The following is a 24,095-nucleotide window of genomic DNA, read 5'->3' on the forward strand; positions in this document are numbered from 1 at the left end:
AGCACATGCGGGTAATTATCAGTGAGATAAATAGATATTTAATCAATGTTCAGCAAAAGATAGAGTGCTCCACCTTACATCTATCTTCTCTATCTGCACAAATGATATAGTCACTTAGAATTGCTCCCCATAAAATCCAGTAATAGTAATAACATTGTCACCACAACAGAGAGCGTTTGTCAATTGTTGATTTCATGAAGACTTTCGACCAGGTTGGGATGTAATAATATGATTTATGTTTAGCATTTACAGTGAAGTACTCACAACTCTGGGACTTTTTCACATTTTGTCACATTACAGCCACAAGCTGTCATTTATTTTGTTGGAATTTAATGTGGCAGACCAACAAAAAGCAGCACATAGTGTTACTATGGGTTACTAGGGAAAGAAATGCATGGTTTTCAATAATCCTTTTTTGGAATGAAAGTTTGAAAGATGTGGTGCGCATTACCTATTCAGCCTGTTTTGCTGTGATACCTTTAAATAAAATCCAAAGTAAATAACCACGGTTAGAAGTCACATAAATAGTGACTAGAGTCCAGCCGCATGTGATTGACTGCAGTACATGCAGAACTGTTCCATGAAAATATTGTGTCATAACAACATATAGGGTATCAGAGTAAAGTAGAAGGAAAAATAAAACAGTACTTTCAAAGTTCTTTATGATTACAAATCTGAAAAGTGTGGAAAGCATTTATTACCCCCTTTCCTAATAATCCCAAAGGAAATCCGTTGCGACCAATTACATGTAGAATATAATATAGTTGTTCTTTGAAGGCTTTGAAGGGGGTCTCAGAAAATTGGGGAGAAATAAAAACAAATGTGCAAAAGTAAAAAAATGGAATATAATAATTTTTTTGTTATAAAATATAATTTTACTATTTTCAAAGGAGCAATAAGTAAGAACTTTACTGCAAAATTAATTAAACTCATTCTCATTTTATTACCTGCGATGGATGTAGCATTCCCTATAAACAATCGGTCCTCTCCATCAACAACTTTTTCAAAGTCAACTTTTTCTACTTTCAAACCTAGTGGTACGGTGCGGGACTACTTCGGTGCGGTGTAGCCAGTGTTTACTTCCTGGTTCCTGGGCCAATCATAAGAGAGCCTTCTATGTTTACTAGAAATGTAAACACAGAAGCCAGTGAGAGAAGTGGACCAGAAAAAGAACAGAATACAACATCATATGTCTATCCTGTGGAAGCAAAACTTCAGTGGGGTTTCAAACCACCACCGGACCGCTGAGGAAACGGCATATTAGGCTGTTGTCAGTGGCAGCCTGTTGTGTATGTGTTGTTCCGATTTGAAACACTAGGTGGCATTATTACTTATTGTTCTGTTAAATCATTATTTTAACATATAACTTGTACCATAGGCAGCGCCCTATGGTAACCGCGTCAGGTGGGGTCCTCGGCAGCAAGGCCTCAGTCAATCGTTCCCCCGAAATGTTTGTGATGTATGTAATGGATGGTTGTACTGGAACTGTAATTTCCCTCTGGGATTATTAAAGTATTTCTGATTCTGATTTGTGAATATATCCTACTGAGAAGACAAACTCAGGGGACTTAAAACTCAACTTTAAGGCTCTTCCCTGTCTATGTAAGAAAGGACCGTCCCACCTAGGCTGACCCACTGACAGACATTTAGCCCAGCCTTCCCCCTACAGACTCTTTTGTTAGAGGTTTGATTTCTTTTGTTCTGTTCTCATTATCAACAGTTTGTTGTAATGTTTGTTATTCAGTGGGAATATAATACGGTGTTGAAAATATGTTAATTAATATTGTGATGCTTAAACAAATAGTAAATTAAAGTAGGAAACGCATTCAAAAAGTAGATTTGTCTTTACAAATTTTGTTGCATTGTTTGTGGGTTTGCGAAAGAGGTCGCCTGGCCACAAGCTAATGCTGTTTAGGGGGCCACGGCATGGAAAAGTTTGGGAGCCGCTGTGTTAGAGGACATTAGTGAAGACTTTTCAGAAAAAAGATACAGACATTGTTAAAAGAAAGCCATAATAGAAAGAAGTAGTGGTTCCCAAGATAAGGGTAACCCAAGTTGAGGTTCTTGATTATATGTCAATATCATCATAATAAAACTTTAAAAGATAATAGCCAGATCGCATAGATTAGGCACTTTAATAAAAACCTAGTGGAATTTAATGTTATCACCATTTTATAGTATTAACCTATAATCTATTGTCAGTTGTGCTGTGGGCTGATATTTACACAGAAATGGATGGTAGTGTTCACCATTGATCATCCTTGTGGAACATCCTCTGAGAATGAACCAAGTTAACAGGTTTCGCTTAATTCAGCATGCGTTTCACACAGGAAGATCATAGTTGGTACACAACTTCCCGTCCCTTTTTTCTGTGTCAATAATGATGGGATTCAGTGTAGATAAACATTCAATGAGAGTCATTACGGCTTCAACCTTCATCAAATTGTGCTTGGATAAACACCTATGCCCTTTTGACGGGACATCACTTCAAGTACCCTGAATCATGCCTTAAAGATTACTTTGGAAAAGAAATGTGTGGTTTTGAATCTCAAAGAAAATCTTTCAAAACTTGTTGCTTAATTCATTGTTTATGTGCCCAACATTATCTGTTGTGCCAGAGTCCATTTGTGTGAAGTCTCCTTTGTACCCAGTCCTGCGACACCACAAAAGTGTGGACGGAGAGCTCTCTTTTCTGATTATGTACCTGATGTGCCTTAAATTGAAAATATTAAACCAACATTTGCAAATCCTCTTTTTAAATTCTAAAACATTACAGAGAACCGAACCCTCTGGTGGTTTTCTGTGACTCTACCTGAAATAACAAGGCTTCTCTGCTTCTGGTAAAACGGTGTTACCTTTCACTACTCTCCCGATGAGGCAAATCATTTTATTAAAATGGAGCTACATCGCACTTGTGACTCTTTCCCGTGGTTAGAGAAGCTGAAGTTCTGTTTATCTTGTGAAATATTTAGATATCTGGGCTATCAGCGTTTAGAGAGCAGATTGCACTCCTTTGTTGCCATGTCACAGAAAACTGCACTAAACTGGGTGGCTTTGCAAAAATGTCAAAACATCATGAGAGTTTGGATACTTATGCAAAGTAAAAAATGTGCACTACAAGGGCTAAACAAAATGTGAAGCAAAAACTCTAGACAAGGCTTATGGCTTTACTCTTCTGGTTGTCATATCTCCACTTCATCTGCTTCTACAAATAATGCAGACACACCTCATGACCTTTTTTCCTTGTAATCATCTTCATGCTTCCTTGTGTAGTTTAGGTTCTCTAGCTCATGAAGATTATGGGAGGGTAAAGGAGGAATGTTTACAATTATGTAATATGTTTTATGTGGTCATACAGTGGAATGTCATAGAATTTTATAAAGTTTCATAAGAGACTTATACCGTAATATTTCTGCCCGACTCTGCCTCCAGTTGCAAAATGCAGTCATATTATTGGTTCTTTAGGTTATTACAGTGTAATTATTGATATCTGGTCATGCGATGTTGTTTTGAACCTAAAAGGGAAAAACACCGGACTTATTACATTCTGTAAAGAGCCACACAAAAAAACAAAACAAAAAAAAAACACCTAACAAGGGTTCATTTAAGCAAGTCGGGAGTTTTCAAAATACTAGCTCTTGAGGGAGAGAACAATTAGTTTTGGTTAATCTTCCAAACTAAGACACGCGTGCAAACCCAGTGTTTGCAAACGAAGGAAGAAAAAATCTGTTGCATGGGAGATCCGACCTAGAATCAGAACCAGAGCACCGGTTTTGTCTCACAAGAATCATGGTAATCATTTGTCACTGAAGAAGGAATTTTTTTGTCAAAAGTTGATCTAATTTTTGTTTATTTATTATCTTATGTGAAATTTTTTTTTTCCATCAACTCAGTGAACTCTTTTTATTGATGCCACATTAAATCTGTCACGATTGTTTTATTGAGGCTTGGAAGAAGATGAAGCCCAATTACAGCTCAATCATTTACTTATACTCACAGCATTTATATCAGATGTAAAACGATATGTTGTTACAGTCGTATCACTGCAGTATCTCTCACTATGAACACAAGACAAATACAGGGAGCTGTAAACGCGCGCGCGCGTGTGTGTGTGTGTGTGTGTGTGTGTATACGCTCGTCTATACATATCCAAATTTGGGCATGGTACTTATATAATACTTAACTTATATTCTTCTGATGAGCAGAAGCAGTTTAAAACTGGGCTTTCAGTTGTTAGAAGTCTGAAACAGCTTAATTAAAAGGTACTAGAACCCTTTTAGAATTTTTTTTTCTGTTTATGTTTTTTTTGTCACACTTAAATGTTTCAAATGATGTAATTTTCTTTAGATAAGATAAACATGGATTGTTTTTGTTTTTATTAACGGAATATGCTATTTAAAAATAATGGCCCTGAAAAAGCAATTGTGCCCTAAATCTAATAGCTGGTTGTCCCACCCTTGGCATCAACAACTTCCATCACATGTTTCTCATAACTGGCAATAAATCTTCTACACCTCTGTGGAGGTATGCTGGCCCGCACATCTTTGCAGAACTGTTTTAATTTGGCCACATCTCAGGATTTCAGAGCCAGAAATGCCAATACATCTCATTCTGATTTTATTCCAGACTTTGATCAAGTCCGTCAAAAACCTTTATTTTTTTAGCTCTTGACTCTCTGTTGTGTCTCAGTATGTCCAGAAGTAGAACTCAAGTGTGCTTCTGCCGTAGCTAAAAATTCATGGTGCCAAAACAAAGAAAGGCTAATGTCTGCTGCTTAAAGGTATACATTCAGATAATAAAACGGGGTTAGTATTACAGAACTTATACCACAAAGCTCACAATAGAAAACTAAGGAAAAAGAAATGAAATACAGAAGACAATAAATATAAAAGAAAATCAATTAGTAGTCATAAATTATATTGAATTATATTAAATTATACTGATTCCTATTTAACTATCTTCAGCAACTTACTGAACAGAATGAAGAAATCCTCTGGTCAGGCAGTAATCAGCCTGGGTATTGTTGGTAAATCCAATCTCAGCCATTCAAAACATGTGGTTAATTAAAGTTGATTTAACAATAATTGCATTCACATCTAGAGCCAGGTAGGTCTGGAGCTCTGAATAAATAATAATAATAAAAGTGTAAACAGGGGAAGTTTTAAAAGAAACAGCCCATCTTTTTTTTTTTTTTTAGAAATAGTAAATAGTTCAGGGTAATGATGATATAGTAATTGTTTCATACACCCCATGTAACGTTTCTTGCAGTACTGACACTTAACTAAATGTAGAAAATAGTTCCTTTTTCAACAACCAGAGGGCAGTTTCCCTTTTAACAGCACCCGAGGCGGCCTGGTAGCTGCAAACTGTTCAAGACCACACTAAGCGCTTATAATTACTCTACAGTATTTTTATTATTTTTCAAATGGGGAAAAAAAACTCTGTTATGAAGTTCATTTTAAGTGAAGTTGATTTGGAAGAAGCGCAGTTCCTCCTATCGTTTCAGGGCTCCTATCGGCGTCAGCGCAGTGAGTGACAGTCCTATTATTCATCAGATCATTAGGTCTGTTATCAGCCAGCATGCCGCATGCCGCTGCAGCGCAGTTTCCCTCCTTGTACTCTGGCCCAACGCGACCTTTGAACCGAGCGCGGCGGGTGCGCGCCCCGCAGCGCCGCTATAAAAGCAGCGTCGCGCCTGGAAGCGAGCGCCAGGTAAACCAGGTGAACGCCGCTGCTCCGGACACACAAGCGCTCATCTGCAGGTGCGTAGCCTCACCGATTCTTATGCTCAAAGACGATAACCAGACTTAAAATGCTTCTAAAACATCTATGACTCAGGGAGTAAATGATACACCTGCGTTTGAAAGGCGCAGTTACTTCTGAAGCTTTATGATGATTAGGATTACGATGATTTGTTGTTAATCTCGGTTATCAAACACTTGATGCGCTATGTATGTAAAACGAGATTTTTGTAGATCGCATTTCTGAACCAGGATTACTTGTCACACTTTTTACTCTTAAATTTATCATATGAGAAACATTCTTCATTAACCAAATCTAAGGTTAAATAGAAGCTCACGTTGATTAAAATTTGGTCTCTGCCTAATTTTTGCAATAGGTGTAATTAAAAGTAATTATCAAGGGTTCTCTGACACTTTGTGACAACCAACCCTGAAGCTGCACTGGTTGTCCCTATATTATTAAGGGGTTTCAGCAGAAATTGTGATTTTTATTCCTTTTTAATCTAGAAATTGGCAAAAGGTCAAATCAGCCAATTTTCCATTGATCACATCTGACTGATGACCTGCAGGTTTTTTACACTGAAAATTCTAACTTCTTTTCTACATATACACACAATTTCCATGGCTATTCAATGATGCCCAGCTTTTCTTTCTTGGGTCCAGATAAATATTTTGAACAGTTAACTTTTTAGCCCATAAATACAGATTAATCTAAACATAGAGACTAGTGCTTGGCTAACCTATTTGATCAAACTCAACAACCTTTTAATGACATTTACACACCGACAGGCACTATTTTTCATCCATCCATCCATTTTCCTACAAGCTTATCCTTGTTAGGGTCACGAGGGGTTGCTGGTGCCTATCTCCAGCAGTCAATGGGCGAGAGGCGGGGTACACCCTGGACAGGTCACTGTTTTTCATTTTTATTAAAATAGTTTTTGAGATCCTAGAGGCCTTTATCTAAAGTAATCAAGCAGAGAGAATGTAAAGCAAGGGACCCAAGTTTGGGGTTCAAATCTGGGATGACTAAGGACCGATGACTTAATTGTGCTGGTTGCCCAACTCTGCCTACCTTTCACTTTCTAACTACAGTTCCATGTTGTTTAATAGGGAAGGCATTGTTCAACAAACGTAATATGTTAATATGTAGGCATGCACTTTGATGCAATGTAACAAAAGTCATAAAAACCATAGCCATTAGAGATATGATGCACAAAAGTGACCAGTATTGGTCAGGAAAAAGCATGATTAGTGCACCCGCCCCCAATAAAAAAGTGCATAACAGAAATTTGTTCTTGTTACAGAGCGAGACATGAATTAATTTTTAAATTGATATCACCCAACACACTTTTAGGATTTATACTAGTTTAGATAATTTAATAAGCTGATCTTTATCTAAGTCACAGAAACAAAACGTCTTTAATCCGTGGCTGCATTTTCGATATATTCATGAGTGTTGACCAACCCCTCTTGATAAACATTTTAACATAGCTAATAGATTAGCTTAAGCTTGCAAGTGAAAAGCTGATGGCAGTTCATATTACAAAACTAAAAATCATAAAAAAAATATAACTTTAAAATTAAACAATCACATCCTCAGGTTTTTTATGTTTCATAAAATGTCCCCCACTCAATTGACAGACTGTTAGAACAATATCAAAATTATTTCACAGCACTTTATAGTGTAGCAGTAACAATCAATCTATCTTAAGATCATTTATTAGGTCTGCTTCATGTTAATCTGAATCCGTTCATTAGACCTTATGTAGTCTTTTAACATCTCTCGTTATTTCTTCAACAGCCATGGCTCCGAGACCACAAGAGGGGGCAGATTCATCCTCAACCAAGGGTAGGTTATTTTCTTTTCCCCTTTGATACTTCTGAAATCCTTCAAGCTATCGTTGCGACCTATGTTTTTCAATTCCTTTGTTTGTCTTTCATTAGATGACAAGTCTTTGGGTAAAGCTAAGGATTTACCACCGGCTTACTCCACCTTGGACCTGGTGAATGAGGAGCCTCCTGAGGACGATCCCTGGGATCTCCCGGAACTCAAAGACACCGGGATAAAGTGGTCGGGTGAGGCAGCTTGCCATTCTTATCCTATTCCTGCACAGATTCCTCTTTCTAAAAGCTGACGCTGACTCAGTGTTTTGTGTTTTTTCCTGCCGTACAGAACTGGATACACAAGGGAAGATAATAAGAGTGCTGAGTGCCATTGTGAAGCTAATTCTGCTGCTTGGATTACTTTACCTGTTTATTTGCTCACTGGATGTTCTCAGCTCGGCTTTCCAGCTAGTTGGAGGTGAAAACAAAATTAGGGCTGTGGGTCACTATGGCCCATTGCTCCTTCTCTGCACATTTAGCTTCTATGCTAGACGTATAGGCGCATAGCCTCAAAGAGTACTGTGATTCTGACCCCTTGTTCTGTGTGTGTACAGGCAAAGCCGCTGGTGACATCTTCCAGGACAGTGCTGTGTTATCCAACCCTGTGGCTGGGCTTGTGATCGGGGTCTTAGTCACTGTGCTGGTGCAAAGCTCCAGCACCTCCTCTTCTATTGTAGTCAGCATGGTATCATCTGGATGTAAGTAAGACTCTTTACAAAATGGTCCATCCAGACACAGCATATAGGTTAGTTGGAGGTTCTCACGGTATGCTATTCTTGAGTTAAAATACCATGGTTTCAAGTCTATATATAGTAATTCTGGGCTATTGTTAGCAGGTATACAGTCGGGCTGTCTGCACAAGTAGGCTCTGCAGTCAGTTGTGTAACAGAGTCAGTGCTTGTAGCTTGCTAAGAATATTTTGAAAACACTATATCTTTAGAACAGGGGTCTTCAATCCCTGTCCTCAGGACCCACTGTCCTGCATGTTTTAGATGTGTCTTGGCTCCATTACACCTGAATCAAATGATTGCGTGACCTCCTCAGCAGCTACCAAGAGCTGCAGATGCCTGGTAATCACCCATTTATTTAGTTCAGGTGTGTGGAAGGGAAATATGGACCAAAAATAATATCTTGATATTTTTCGGCTGAATGCCGATATACAATATTTATCTCAATATGTGTTTCTTTTCATACAGTAATTATAAAAAGGCATCTCTGAATCAAAGCTTTATCCCAAATGGCTGCTGGAATACATAAAAGTATCATTCTAACGCATCATAGACCATCTCGATATAAACGATATAGTCTCATCTCATATCTCTTTTTTATCTCAAAATTAAAAAAATCTCGATATACTGCCCAACCAGCCAACTATACATTATTGTTAACATAAGCTGTTATTGACGTCGGTCAAAACCATCCCTACGATTGACATTACAATATTTGATGCCGTTATGGCATTGTTTACTGCAACCCTTGAGGCTGGTAACTGACCTTTGGCAACAGCAAGTACTTGCATAACTGCCGGATTACCGGACACGTACCAATTAATTGTATCACTGCTTCTGCTTTTGCTTAGTGTTGGACGTCAAATCTGCAGTACCGATCATCATGGGAGCCAACATTGGAACATCGGTCACAAACACCATCGTGGCTGTGATGCAAGCTGGAGATCGAAATGAGTTCCGCAGGTACACCAGAGCTGGAGGTGATAAAGCAACAAAAGGACAAACTTCTGCTAAATGTTTACAAGAATGTACCCTGCACTTTTAGGGCTTTCGCTGGTGCTACCGTCCACGACTTCTTCAACTGGCTCTCTGTGCTGATTCTTCTGCCCTTGGAAGCAGCGACAGGCGTTCTCTACAAACTCACAGACCTCCTAATCACATCCTTCAACATCCAGACCGGAGAGGATGCCCCTGACCTGCTTAAGGTCATCACCGACCCTCTCACCAGCTCTATCATCCAGGTAACATCAGGTCAAAATCAAAGTGTTTACAATCACAGTTAAAGATTCGGGGAAAATAAAAACAGTGCTGTCTTATAGCTGGACAAGACAGTGATCGCTGACATTGCAACTGGTGACCCCGAAGCGAGGAACAAGAGTCTGGTCAAGAGATGGTGCAAGACAGAGAAAAACATGGTAAGGAATCAACAAGAGCTGCATCACATGAAGAAAAATGAGCAGGTTCAGCAGCAAAAACACATCATAAGTCTTGGTTACCTATTATCCTTACCCTTAATCATAGATATGATCCATCTCAATTTCGTGACCACAGTGATTCCATTTTATAAAAAAATGTTTTTGCACTAACAGAAAGATTATTATCTGTTCCCTTTTGTTCTGGCCGTGTGTCTCAGACTTTCTGGAATGCCACCGTGGAGAGTTGCCCTGCAGGTGCCGTCTGTTGGGTGGAAGGAAACCAGACCTGGACAGAGCTGAACTCCACATGGACCGAATATCTTGAGAGATGTAATGCCACCCTAAATGGTTTTTGGTGGTGGTGGGGGCTCGGGAGAGGGGGATCGCAACAAAGCAATCAGGATTAACTGATCCACTAAAGCTCAGTGAAACGTGAAGCGAGCCATTTGGCCAGAACAGCCTGCTCTGATGTCAAGACAATGCCAACCTTTGAGACGCTGCGGTGGCTCAGTTTATACCTTGGCTCTACCGTCTACTTTACTCAATGAGTCTTTTCATGCAGCCTGTCTATAGTGCAAGAGTAGCTACTGCTGGATCACTTACTCAAAGTATTCTGCTCTCTATGAATTGATTTATTTTGTTTTCTATATTACATATCTTTTAAAAAAAATTGGTCCAGAATTGTCTTACACAAAATACACCTTATGGTGTTTTAAAAGCTCCAAACATATAAGAGAATTTGTAATGATACTGATTTATGCATGTTAAGTTATTTTTTAGTGGTAATTTATCACAGTTGTTGACAATTCCTTGCAGGCAAGCACATCTTCGCCAACGTTGACTTGCCAGACCTTGCCATTGGCCTCATTCTCTTGGCTCTGTCTCTGCTCATCCTCTGCACCTGCCTCATCCTCATTGTCAAGCTGCTCAACTCTATGCTCAAAGGACAGGTGGCTCTGGTCATCAAGAAAGTGCTCAACACAGGTAGAGACATTAAATACAATACAACAGACGACCGTGTCATATACTTCTTGGAGCCTGTTTGATAGTCAGCACGCCTGTTTCTGAGTGGTGATGCTTGATGAGCAGCACAGGTATAGTCCTCCTGGTATTTCTGGCTGGACTCCAGGCCCTACAGTGCTGGAGTGTCATGCAGAAATTTCAGGCACAAATGTTGCTTTACCAAAATACATGTTATCAGCTAATTAGATTCATTGCTTAGATCCAGCTTTTATGCTTTTGTTACAGACTTTCCCTTCCCCTTCAGTTGGGTTACTGGCTACATTGCAATTTTCGTTGGAGCAGGGATGACTTTCATTGTCCAGAGTAGCTCTGTCTTCACATCGGCTATAACGCCTCTTGTCGGTAAGTAATCCTTTACACTCCGGATCCAGTTCCTTCGCTTCTGTTGAACTTTACATCTGAATTTATATCTTGTCAATGTTATTTCACCAGGTATTGGTGTCATTTCCCTTGAGAGAGCTTACCCTCTGACCCTAGGGTCAAACATTGGCACAACAACAACCGCTATACTGGCTGCTATGGCTAGCCCTGGAGATACGCTAGCAAACTCCTTGCAGGTACATTAGCAATGTATATATATATATATATATATATATATATATATATATATATATATATATATATATATATGTTTATTGCTGTTTATTATTTTGTTTATGCTTTGTTTATTTTTTGCATATGTTTACACATGTATGTAATTTGTTTGTTCTCTTGTGTAGATTGCACTTTGTCACTTCTTCTTCAACATAATGGGTATCGCCCTGTGGTATCCCATTCCCTTCATGCGAGTGCCCATCAGATTGGCCAGAGGGCTGGGGAACATAACAGCCAAATACCGCTGGTTTGCAGCTCTCTACCTGTTCTTGTGCTTTTTTGTACTGCCTCTGACCGTGTTTGGTCTGTCAATAGCTGGCTGGCAGGTCCTGGTCGGCGTTGGCGTCCCTATCGTCACGCTTATCATCATTGTGATCATCATTAACGTGATGCAGTCACGATGCCCTCGCTTCCTCCCTAAGTCCCTTCACAACTGGGACTTTTTGCCCAAGCCCCTGCACTCCATGGAACCGTGGGACAAAATGGTGACGTTTTCCATGTTGTTCTGTGGCAGACACTGCTGCTGCTGCTGCAAATGTAGCAATTGTTGCAAAAAAGATGAAGAGGCTGTAAAGGTGTCAAGGACCAGCAGGAAGCGCCAGGAGATGTACGACAACCCCGCTATGTCTATAGACGAAGAAACAATGCAGAAAGAGATAGCAACCCAGTTGTAATATCATCACATTATTTGTAAGCAACTGATCTCTCTAAATTGGCCTTAGGTATGAGGGTGTCTGTGCATGGTTGTTTCTCTGTGTTACCCCATGATGGACTGGCGACTGGTCCAGGGTGTTCCTTTTTGTCCTCCAGATAGGCACCCACCACAAGGACAAGCGGGTATAGACAATGGATGGATGGATGGATGGATGGATGGATGGATGGATGGATGGATGGATGGATGGATGGATGGATGGATGGATGGATGGATGGATGGATGGATGGATGGATGGATGGATGGATGGATGGTAATTGTAAGCACGTGCAATACTTAATGCAACAATATTCTTGTGACACTTGTAATTATTGCTTCCTTCTCAGGTTGCGGTGTGGTGTTGATTACCTGATGAAAAACTGTAAAATACACTGTCTGTAAAATACATTGTCTGTCACCATGCAGGAGGCTACGTACACAACTATCACATACTGTACAGCATGTGACATTCATTGAATGATGTTTCCAAATTAATGTACATACTGTATCCTATGAGTTCATATATAGGTGTCTGTGAATACAATTTTTTTACTTGAAATTATGTATGAAAGCTTTCTTTTTTTGTTTTATTATCAGATCTGAGCATTTTGGCTTTTAACGTTTAATGTAGCATTTAAGATATAATATTATTTGCATATCGTATCCCTCAGTATTTAAAACGATGTAATATTTTTAAATAAAAACATAATATTTTTTAAAGGAACTTGTGTCATCTTTTTAATATGACTTGGTGATTTGAGATACCTCTCTGGCGGTGGTCAGAGGGCCCGGTGGCAGCCTCGTCTCTGTCAGCCTGCCCCAGGGCAGCTGTAGCTACTAACATAGCTCACCACCGTCAGGGTGTGAATGTGTGTGTGAATGGGTGAATGACTGAACTGTTGTGTAAAGCGCTTTGGAGGTTGTCAAGACTAGTTAAAAGCGCTATACAAGTACAAGCCATTTACCATTACCATTTACAATTACATTTCTAGTTATGAATACATCAATGTGTTCAGATATGACGCATCTTTGAACAACAGGTTTATAGACTGACATGTCATCCTGAAACCACTTAATAACAATGCAGTCAAAGCAACAACAACAAAAAAAAAAAAAAAACATGCGACAGAATTTGCCTTCAAATTAAACTCGACTATTTTAAGCCATAAAATATATACAGAGGGACGTTGCCATCTTTCAGATTTAGATATTTACAACACATGTCAAAGTCTTGAGGGGATAGCTTTGTTTTTCTATGCTGGGTTTCTGTTGGAAAGTTGTGAACAGTTAGCATCTTACCTGTAAGATGTAAAAACTGCCCCTATTTTATATATTATATATATTTTCAAGTATGCATGTTGAAGTGGAGGATGTCAGGGGTGGATGATGTTGAAGGCCAAGCTAAAGTCTACAAATGGCACCCTGCCGTATATCCCTGGGTGTTCAAAGTAGAGCAGAATAAAGTGTAGACCCAGAATGACAGCATCCCCTGCTGACCTGTATTGCTTGGTAAACAAATTGGGGGAGTCCAGCAGGGGGGCCTGTGATGTCTTTCGGATGCTTCAGCACCAAGCGCCATAGCTGCAGACATCAGATAAAAGACATGCAGCCACATTTTGGATCATTTGAAGCCTGTTAAGGGATGACTATGAGACACTGACATAAAAAGCATTATAGTGGTCCATTATGATGACGGCGTGTATAACTTTCTCAAGATCAGCGAGGTTTAAAAAAGGCTCAATTTTAGCTAAAAGGCAAAGGTAGTAAAAAGTTCATTTGATAACTGAATCAACTTAATTTAAAATCCTTGTCAAGGAATCCCACCCAGATTTCTTAAAATGTCACTACATTTTAAATTCAGAGAACTACCGACAGTGATGGCATTCTGTCCAACAAATTGTAGTAAGTCTTTTGTTGATTTAAAAACAGGAAATTTTGGTTGAACCCATGTTTTACTGCAGACATACCCTAAAAAGTCGAATGTGACTCTTATCTGGTTTTAAAGACGGGTAAATTTGATCATCATCTGCATAACAGTGTATGGACAAGTGATGCTAAGTAATAATCACTCCTAGTAAAAAATCAACCAAAGGCCAGATAAAGTTTTTATTTTCCAGCTAGCCCAGGCTTCACTATGCATCATGTTTAAGATCTTTTACTTTGAAATGGAGCAAGTTGCAAAACCAAAAGACTTTTTGGTGTGACTATGACTCAAAGTTTGCTATTATCATGGTTAATGTTTACTGACTAGTCAATGAACTGAGAGAAATCCCTAAGATTTAAGAAAATATATATATTAAAAAGAAAACAGTGTATGCTTTATGCATGCAAGTTGGCAAGACATTAAAGCTGCAACAACCGAAAGCTTGACGACTGCTGCTCATATCACTCTTTTGCCATTTTGTGCTTTGTTAGTTTTGGTAATTTTTTATCCAACTTTTCCATCCCACCTCAGAGATTTGTTTGTTCAAACTAGCACATGAGCCGACTGTAGCAGATACCTGGAAGGCTTTATAGACTAGCAAAACTGCTTAGTGTTTAGTTTTTTTATTTTGAACTTTTAACTTCTGCCTTCTTTGCTTGATTTGGAAATCTTAGTAGCCTTTTGAAGATGGCAGATTAAAGGTTAGGGTAACCATTCTCAGGAAATAGAAACACTGATATTTAACATAGTTAAATGTGCTAACTCTGCTAATTGCCAATAAAAGAAATTGTCCCTTTAAAACAAAGCAGAATTGGCCCCTTAAAATGGTTTAGGCCCTCTGACCTGAGAAGCATAATAAATGCTACCACCCACACGGCCGCACCTGCACACTTTCTCTTCATGTATTTATATGTTAAGGAGAAGTGCTGGACTTCAAGTACATTCAATGACATTCAGATTGAAATTGCTGTTTATCTATTGTAGACTTATTCATATTGTAACCATACTTAATTTATAGTTGTCAGTTTTAGTGCAGTGGAAAATCAAGGTTAGGGAGCCAATAGCAGTGTAGTTATAGCATTGTTGTTGTACCACTGGAGCTATGTTTCAGATTGTCTTTCATACTAAGATATTGCATAAAGTGACACTAAACAGTTGTTGTTTTTGGCACTTTGTTGGTTATCAACAGTACACCGGATTGTGCAATCTATGCCTGTAATAACTGCATAAAGCTGCAGCAGAAGCGGACACAGTCAGTGACAGCATGTGCATGCTGTGCAGCGCTGGCTGTTATCAGATTAAACTTAGGAGTTCTTAAAGGATTTTTATGATCTTCAGAATTCAACCATAAAAACTACTGGATCACGTAAAAGGTGGCTGCACAATTCAGAGGGAAATATAAGCCAACAAAGCAGAAGCAGAACAAATATTACGAAGAAATGTCAAGCTGTAAGAGCAAATATTAAACTGTACTTTATCAGATACCACTCACAAAAGCTCTATCAGCTCAGGAACTGGTATACGGTATATTTAATTTCAGATGGTCTCCAGTTTCACCTAAGAAATACCCAGCATGTTTGGTGAGTGGCTGTTTTATTATGAAAATGTTAGAGTCTGTCCTCAGCGAACTCCAGCCTTTTCAAGTCATCTCATATAAAAGGGCTTTCTACAGTTGTTGCAAGAATTAAGTGAATTTATGACATTCACCGAGTCAGCCTTTAAACCCTACATCAGAATAAAATGTACAGTATGACAATGGATTGAGGAGAAAATGTAAAACTAACAAAAATGGATTAACTTAATAAAGAATAACTTAGAAATTGTAAGATGGTCACCCCTTTAAATGTTCCCTAGCCTTTTACGTGAGCCATTTCATGCCATAAACTGAATGACGAACACTCAAGGTCAGTCATGCTATCAGCTCATTAGAACTTGGAAGCTTAACGGCTCTTATGGGGATCATAAAGTGCTTTTAACACCGCAGCAACCACACATTGCTACTTTTACTTTTTGTTTTCTCTTTTACTAAAACTCTTAAAAGTTTTGGTTTTATATGATGCTTTACAAACATTTTACAAAAAATTTCTGCACTTATTTTATTATATAATTAAACATGTAGTGGAGCATTTATTTTAAGCTTTGGTGAGGAAAAATCTTGCTGAAGAATTCTTCAATGCTGAAGAATTGTGTGGCATTTACGGGGCACTAATTTACATAAAACGGTAGTTATGTTTATAGAAATATCTGATGGGGATTGGGTAAGCCACATTGCGTCACTTCCTGTTTTTGCTGTGTATCCGGTCGATCTGTGTGATTTGTCAGATTTTCTCGATTTTGATCTGAATTCTCTTTCCTGTGACACCTATCTGTTATTGTAACACAGAAGGATGTGAAAACACCTATTTTATGGTGCTGCAACTTACATTTGGGAGCCCTTAACGGTTCACAGGATTTTTTTATGCGTGGTAAGGGGTGACTAGCTAACCAATGACTTCCATTTATGTTTTTTTAGTTGTCTCTTCATCTCTGTCAAAGTCTTCCCTGATCTCCTGCTCTGTGTCAGATATTCAGCTATTCCTCTGCCTCTTTTTGTGATAAGGGTACATGTAATAAATTTAGTATTTTGCAAATATTCCCCGTTCAGCTAAACAACCACTGATAAACTGACTCTCCATAGTCAGGAATGTGGCCTTAGAGATAGTAGCAATTATAATCAAATGTTTCCTAGGGACCAGAAAAAGCGACATCAAATAGTACCTGAAACTGCTAGCTAAGGGTAAGCATAAATACAGTAAGATCATCATTCGCACTGGCGGTGATGACATCCGATTACACCAATAGGAGGTCACTAAGGTTAGCTTTGCTTCGGTGTCTAAATTTGCCAAAACAATGTCAGACACCATAATTTTCTCTAGTGTCCTGCCTGATCTGACCAGTGACAATATGTTTGGCCTCATGCAGTCATTCAACTGCTGGTTGTCTGTGTAGTGTCCTAAAAACAATGTAGCCTACATAATAGGCAAGCATTTTGGGGGATCATTCCCACTTTGGCTAGAATAGTTCTTGTTTCTAATAAACTGGCCAAATTTACTAGTTCTCTAAAATGCTGACAGTCCAGACCAGGAAGCAGAGTTGTGGTTTAACAAACCTCACCGCAGCTTCTGTACTGTTACCCACCTGTTACCCCACTGAGAGAGTGTCTTACCCATAACCGAAATCCAACAGAATAAAAACTAATCAAAAAGGAGCACATCAAGATGACTTGATTTTTAATAATCAGATTGATTTATTCTATTTCACAGAAACCTAGTTGTTGCAAGAGGATTATGATAGTGTTAATGAGTCAACTCCTTCTAATTGGTTGGATTTTCACATTCCCAAAAATACTGGCCGAGGAGGAGTAGCAACCATCTTCCAGTCTGATTTATTGATTAGTCCCAGCCTAATTAATAGATACCTTTCTTTTGAATATTAAAGCTTTAGTTTTCCTCATCCAAATTGGGAAGCAATAACACCACTTCTTTCGTTATTTTGCTTCGTCCACCAGGGCCTTATGCTCAGTTTTTGGATCAGTTCTCAAACTTCTTATTTTATTTAGAGTTAAATTTTCATAAGGTAATTATACTGGATGATTTTAATATTCACGTATACACTCAAAGTGAGCCTAAATGTAGCCTTTATTGCTAGACTCATTGCTTAAACTATATGCAGACCTAGCCATTCTTGACTTTATACTTTGGATCTTGTGCTGACATATAGCATTGATTGTGAAGAAATAACAGTATTTTCTCATAACCTGTCCTGTCTAGCCAATTTTAATAACCTTTGAGTAATTAAAAATAACTCAAAGGTTTATTAATTTAACTACATTCTCCACTCCTGAAATAAGGTTTCATTATAGATCAATGTCATAATCTGTTCCCTTTTTAATTTCCTCAGTATCAGAGAAACATACAGCTGAGTGTCTCAAATTTATTTCTTCCCCTTCACAAATTTATATTATTGTTGATAGCGTTACTTTGTTTTTGCATCTTGCATTAAACAATGTAGCTCCCTTGAACAAGAAAGGAGGATGGCTGTCTAGTTTAATTTAGACCAGCATGATTTGAAGCACAATCTGAGATAAAATGGCACTCTACACATCTTGAGGAGTCCTACTTAATCTGGAAAAACAGTCAACTGTTGCATATAGAGACCCTTAAACATAATCCTAGGTGTGGTAGTGGTTGCCTAATGGTTTGAGAGCTGGGTGTTTGCATCTTGGAGAGGCACAAAATTTGGTGGTTTGAAACTTAGTCTGTCACTCTGAGTCTCTAAGATACTCTTGACTGCAGATTGCTCCCTGTGTGCCACTCAGTGTCAGCAGATCCTTCAACATGTTTCATGCTTTCACCTCTGGAATATTGCCAGATTTAGAAATATCCTATCCAGGAGTGACACTGAAAACTGGTCCATGCATTTGTTACTCCCATGCTGGACGATTGTTATCTTCTACTATCCGGGAGTCCACAAAATGCATTTAAAACCTTCAGCTGATGAAAAAAGCTGCAGCAAGAGTTCTGATGAAAAAGAAAGATCAGATTTCTCCAATTTAAGCTTCCCTTCATTGTTTCCCTAGTTATATCCAGAATACTTCTCATGTACACTCAACAAAAATATCAATGCAACGCTTTTGGTTTTGCTCCCATTTTTTATTAGATTAGCTCAAAGATCTAAAACTTTTTCCAGATATAGAATATCTCAATTTCCCTCAAATATTGTTCACAAACCAGTCTAAATCTGTGATAGTGAGCACTTCTTTGCTGAGATAATCTATCCCACCTCACAGGTGTGCCATATCAAGATGCTGATTAGACACCATGATTAGCGCACAGGTGTGCCTTAGACTGCCCACAATAAAACGGCCACTCTGAATGGTGCAGTTTTGTTTTATTGGGGTGGGGGGTCTGGGGACTCAGACAACAAGTCAGTATCTTAACATTTAAAACTTTCCTCTTTAATAGAGCTTATAGTTAGAGTGACTTAGGTTACCCTGAGCTATCTTTGTAGTTTTGTTGCTACAGGCTTATGCTGCTGAAGGACATAGCGGGCACTTTGCTAAATTCGCCTACTATTCGCTGTAAAATAGTTCTTGACGGAGGCATCAGCTGAGCGATATGTTGGTATACCAAGATATACCAAAATTTTAAACCTCCCTACAATGTTCAGTCATATTGTTCATATGGTTTAAAATCCTTTTAGTGAGAAGCTAGAGAAAATGACCAGATATTTATCTGGCTGTCTTGTATAGTGTTGTATAATATGGAATAATAACAAATAGATAATATTCAAACTGTAACCATTGCTATGTTTAGTTATTTTACCAACTGTTAAAATAATTGTTTTAACTAGTAATAATTAGCTCACGATATACAGTTTTGTTTCAATTCTTGGTATAAATACATGGGTGTTAAAACAATGTTGTGTTGATAGTCAAGTTATCATATCATATGATAATCTTATGCCAGCCCAGGCCTGCATGAAAATGCAATGACTTTTTGACCTTTTTTAAACCCTAGTATGCCAAACATATCATTTTTGACACATTTCCAGGAACTCAACCTTTATGATCAAGTTAATGTTTATTCAAAAACCTTGTATGTCAAGTGAGTATGTTGATAAAAATGCTAATTGTATGGGATCTTATAGTATTAAATTATTAATTATTAGTTATTAAATCCTGCTTGAAACGGGTAACACCAGATATTTCCAGTATCAAACGACGTGATTACTAGCTGTTTGTAAAATCTGAAGTAATCCCATTTTCCTTTTCTCAATAGAAGTTTTATTGATGTAGCTATATAATCCCTTTCTTGTACCTTAACTGCAGATCTTTCTCTTTAATAAAAGTAAGACTATTACAGTAAGTCTATTACAGTAAGAATTCCTGTAATAGACTTAGCTGTGTCAACTTACTGTGCAACAAGGAAAAAATCAAACTAAATGTCCAACTACAGTAACTTTAGGTTGTTATGTGTGATTACAATCATTGCATTGTTTTGTTTTTTTTATTATTACATTCTGGCAACACTTGACTCCTGGAGAATTTGTGCTGCAGCAGCATTCACTCTATCAGTAATTAACAGTTGTGGTCAGTGTATCCAGATGGACAATAAAACAGGCCCATGGGCCCATATAAACTGATGCATGATGGGACAAATAAAGTTGCTTTATGTATTCAGGTGCTATAAACCAGCAGGGAGATTCAGGGACCAAAAGACCCTGAGAAGGGGTCGGAGGTAGGCACATATGCAAATGAGTTCACAGATTCCTGAATGTGCACAATCATGGCTGAATAAAACTGATTCAGATTCCACAGTATACTGGTGTCACATGCAGTCTTTGTAAATCTGATGCCGGATTTGCACAAATACGATCTGAAACTTTTGTAAACTGGTGTAGAGTTCTAATTCACCACTAAATTCAATAGTGTCTTTCCTTCAAGATGCTCTTCATCTCCCAATGCACGGGCACAAGAGTCAATGACATCACCTTAAGCCTGCTGGAAATCATTGCTAATCTAACTCTGTCAGTAGTTCTGACAGTTTTACAGCAGTGAGCAGGTTAGCGTGTAACTGCTGCTGACAGCCGAAGGGCCACAGGAGCCAGGTGACAAATGAGCACACATTTTTCAGCTTTTTCTCCGTTTCTGGCAGATATATTTGTAGATGGCCGTTGTTGCAGCATTTAGGAGTAGAATCTGGGAGTTGTGCTGGGTCAGTAATCTGTCAGGTAGTGTCACTTCAACTCCTCTTTCTGCTCTCACATGCAAAACTTGTCTTCTGTCACGAATACTAGTATGACAGAATGATGACGTTTTTGATGTGTCATTTATACAAAGAAATCCAAACTTATTTTTTACGTTGACACACAATATTTTAATATTATGTTCTTATTGGTAAATTTCATAAATAAAATATGTAGAAACTGCCATGGTGTGGTTTAGGAAGGACCCAAGGCCTGGACGAGGAATTGGAAAAAGAGGTTAAATGATAATAAAGAAAACTTACAAACATTCCACACACAGGTGATCAGACAGGACACACATGAACTGAATACAACAGGCAGGGAGGAACAGGGTGGCATAAGTCCATGGAGTTAGCAGAGAAACCGGTGGAGAAATATGGCAGAAAGCAGGTATCCTGCTGCTAAATTAAAACATGCAATGAAGCTTATTTGTCAGATCAAGTATCTTTTAAAAATAAAAAACTTTTAAGTGGGCGTTAAACATGTCAGATTTGGGGGGGGGGGGGTGAACCTGAAATTAGCCAACACAGAGTACGTTAAAAGAAGGTTTACTGAAAATGTTGAACGCTGAAAGACCAGGAGTTGCAGGCAGAACCAGACTTGACCAGACAGTCTGGCAGTGAGTGTGTAGGCGAGGCAGGTATATGAAGGCAGGGGAACAGATGAGTAGAGTGGGAACTAATTAGTGGCAGCAGGTGGAACTGGTCTGAGCTGATGACTGGTGGCTGGAGAAAGAGGAGTGGACTGAGACAGACAGGACAAATAACCATTCACGCACACACTCACACCTGAGGACAATTTAGAGAGGCCTATTAACCTGACAGTCATGTTTTTGGTCTGTGGGAGGAAGCCGGAGTACCCGGAGAGAACACCATGCATGCACAGGGAGAACATGCAAGCTCCATGCAGAAAGACCCAGGGTTGGACTCAAACCCATAACCTTCTTGCTGCAAGGCACAGCAGCGCTACCCACTGCGCCACTGTGCAGCCAGAGTGGAACTAATCACTCTAAAATGTCCAAGACAAAACATACTTTTCATTAAGCCCACATTTGTGTATTAAAATGATTTCTGTATTGGTCTTTTGTCTCCTTTTAATCTAAAATGTTATTTCCATTAGCTGTAACGAGAAAACCATCATTGACAGAAAAAAATGGCTTAAAAACATCAGTCAGGGTGCAATAATCTCTATAATGTGTTTCACTTAGTGAATTAATTTACTGAAATACATGAACTTTCCAATAATATAGATGTTTTTAAGTATGACTATTTATCTTCAATGTTTTTTTTAGAACTAAAAATGTTGCATCTGGTGCTGATTTCACTCGGCGAAAATGTTTTCTGATGAGCATATAGAGTTTTGCTTTGTCTCTGTGGTTGAAACTCAACTAAAGCTTTTATATTTGCATAGTTAACTTGCTATTAAAACTAAATACTAGTCACTAACAATAGAATTAGGCATCATCATTGTAAGAAAACAACAATACAACTTTCACTTTTACTCTCAGTCAAAGCTAGTGTAATAATTAGTGTTACACCTCTGAGTGAGAAGAACCAGAATCCTGCTATGTGACTTTTAGAACCACACCTGTCTGCCATGTCAAGGGACGCCTCAAGCTGATACTCATCACTTTAACAGAGTGAAAAAATGACTACAGGGAGCGCAAAAAAAGTTGTATATAACTCCTGTATTCTTGCTCCCACTGAGTGATGACAATTTGGACTATTTAACAATCCTGCCCTGAATTCCAGAACCACCAGTAAGACGAGGTCCCTCTCCCTGAGTTACTGTGTATAGCTTACTCTCAGCAGCCAGGTGACATGACTTGTCTACTATAGCTTTCCTTGTACACATCCAAACACACTGATGCAGTCAATGTGGCCGCAATACACCAATACTGAACATTTTATTCTTTTTATTAGCTGATGACAGATTTACGCAAAGTGCTGTTCTGACCTTGAGTCAGACTGGGAGTTGTTGTTTGATCATTTTGTGAAAAAAATGTCTTGTTCCGCAGAGCCGCTCAAACCCTGATAACATTCCTGACTGAAACCGGATTACTCGCTCACCCCCTCGCCCAGGTGCTGCATTAGTCCATGCAATGTTTCCTGAGTGTAGCAGTTTGCAGGAGGACCTCCCACTCTGCTCTATCATGCTTCAGGATCAAACAGAGTTCCTCAGAACGGAATGCCTGCAGAAACAAATCTGCCTTCATGCTGCTACCAGTGCCGTGATCACCTTCATAGGGACACCCACGAGGGATTCTTTGGCATTCTTAGGGATGTCGAGTGGCCAAAATAAACTCAGGCCTAATGATGGTCAGAGACAGTGATGGAAAACTTAAACCTGATACACAACAATCTAATAACAGTGATTACATAACAGTGTTTATTCTGAGGGTGTATTTTAGCTTGAATTGCTTTTTATCTCTTCATTATCTGCAGTGAGTATTCTTCCCAGATGTTTCCAAAGTCCAGCTGAGGTTGGACTAGCTACCTTTAGTTGCCTTGCCGTGCAGTGGAATATTGTGCCGCCTATTGAATGACATACAGAAACATGCTAAAGTAGTCACACCCCTTGAACTTTATCACATTTTGTCTAGTTAAAATCTTTGTTGTATTTTTTGGGGACGTTTTGTGATGAACACAAAGTAGTGCATGACTGTGAAGTGGAAGGACACATAGTCTCCAGATATATTTATTTATTTATTTTACCAATAAAAATCTTTAAAAAAAATTTTAGCAGGCTGCTCTGAATCCTTTCGGCCTTTTATTAAAAGAGCTAAATTCCTGGAGATGTTTTGAGCAGCCAGTTGTGTTTTAACTTTTAGTCAGATTTTTATTAATTTTTTTTCAGAAGAATAACTTTGAACTTAATTTGACGAGATTACTGCATTTTTGTGGCTGAAATATTTACTGCAAAAAATAAAATAAAGTGATTGACAAAGGTTTATATAAAAAGGGACATGAAACTGTTTAAGGGTACAAATAGAAGAAAGGGACAAAATGGTGATGCATAGATATAAACTGGGGTTACAAAATTGGTGTAGGGGCAATAGAAGGCTTTTAATCCCTCACTGCGTTAATAATATCAAATTGCCAGGTCAGCAGGAATGATTTTGTTTTATATTTCATGTGGCGTGCAATTCGGTCCAGCCCCCCTGAGTCCAAACTTTGTAGAAGCACTTTTGTTGCCGTTACAGCTGGAAGTCTTGGGTTGTGTCTCTTCCAGCTTTGCACATATAGGAACTGAAATGCTTCCTTGCAGGATTCTTAATTGAATATAGGAATGTGCACTTTGACTGGG

General features: G+C 38.6%; 1 protein-coding gene across 1 annotated transcript; it reads left to right on the forward strand.

Annotated features, from left to right (window-relative positions):
• The first annotated feature begins 5,688 nt into the window (after positions 1–5,688).
• slc34a2b (solute carrier family 34 member 2b) lies at positions 5,689–12,288 on the forward strand. The gene is made up of 13 exons (XM_036141507.1): positions 5,689–5,762; positions 7,546–7,593; positions 7,689–7,820; positions 7,918–8,046; positions 8,183–8,326; positions 9,208–9,319; positions 9,402–9,597; positions 9,676–9,771; positions 9,990–10,101; positions 10,588–10,755; positions 11,020–11,136; positions 11,227–11,351; positions 11,514–12,288. Exons 2-13 carry the CDS (start codon positions 7,548–7,550, stop codon positions 12,060–12,062), a joined length of 1,926 nt encoding a protein of 641 aa, XP_035997400.1. The 5' UTR covers positions 5,689–5,762; positions 7,546–7,547; the 3' UTR covers positions 12,063–12,288.
• Positions 12,289–24,095: the final 11,807 nt, after the last annotated feature.

Source organism: Fundulus heteroclitus, chromosome 9 (assembly GCF_011125445.2).
Source record: "Fundulus heteroclitus isolate FHET01 chromosome 9, MU-UCD_Fhet_4.1, whole genome shotgun sequence".
Taxonomy (NCBI): Eukaryota; Metazoa; Chordata; class Actinopteri; order Cyprinodontiformes; family Fundulidae; genus Fundulus; species Fundulus heteroclitus.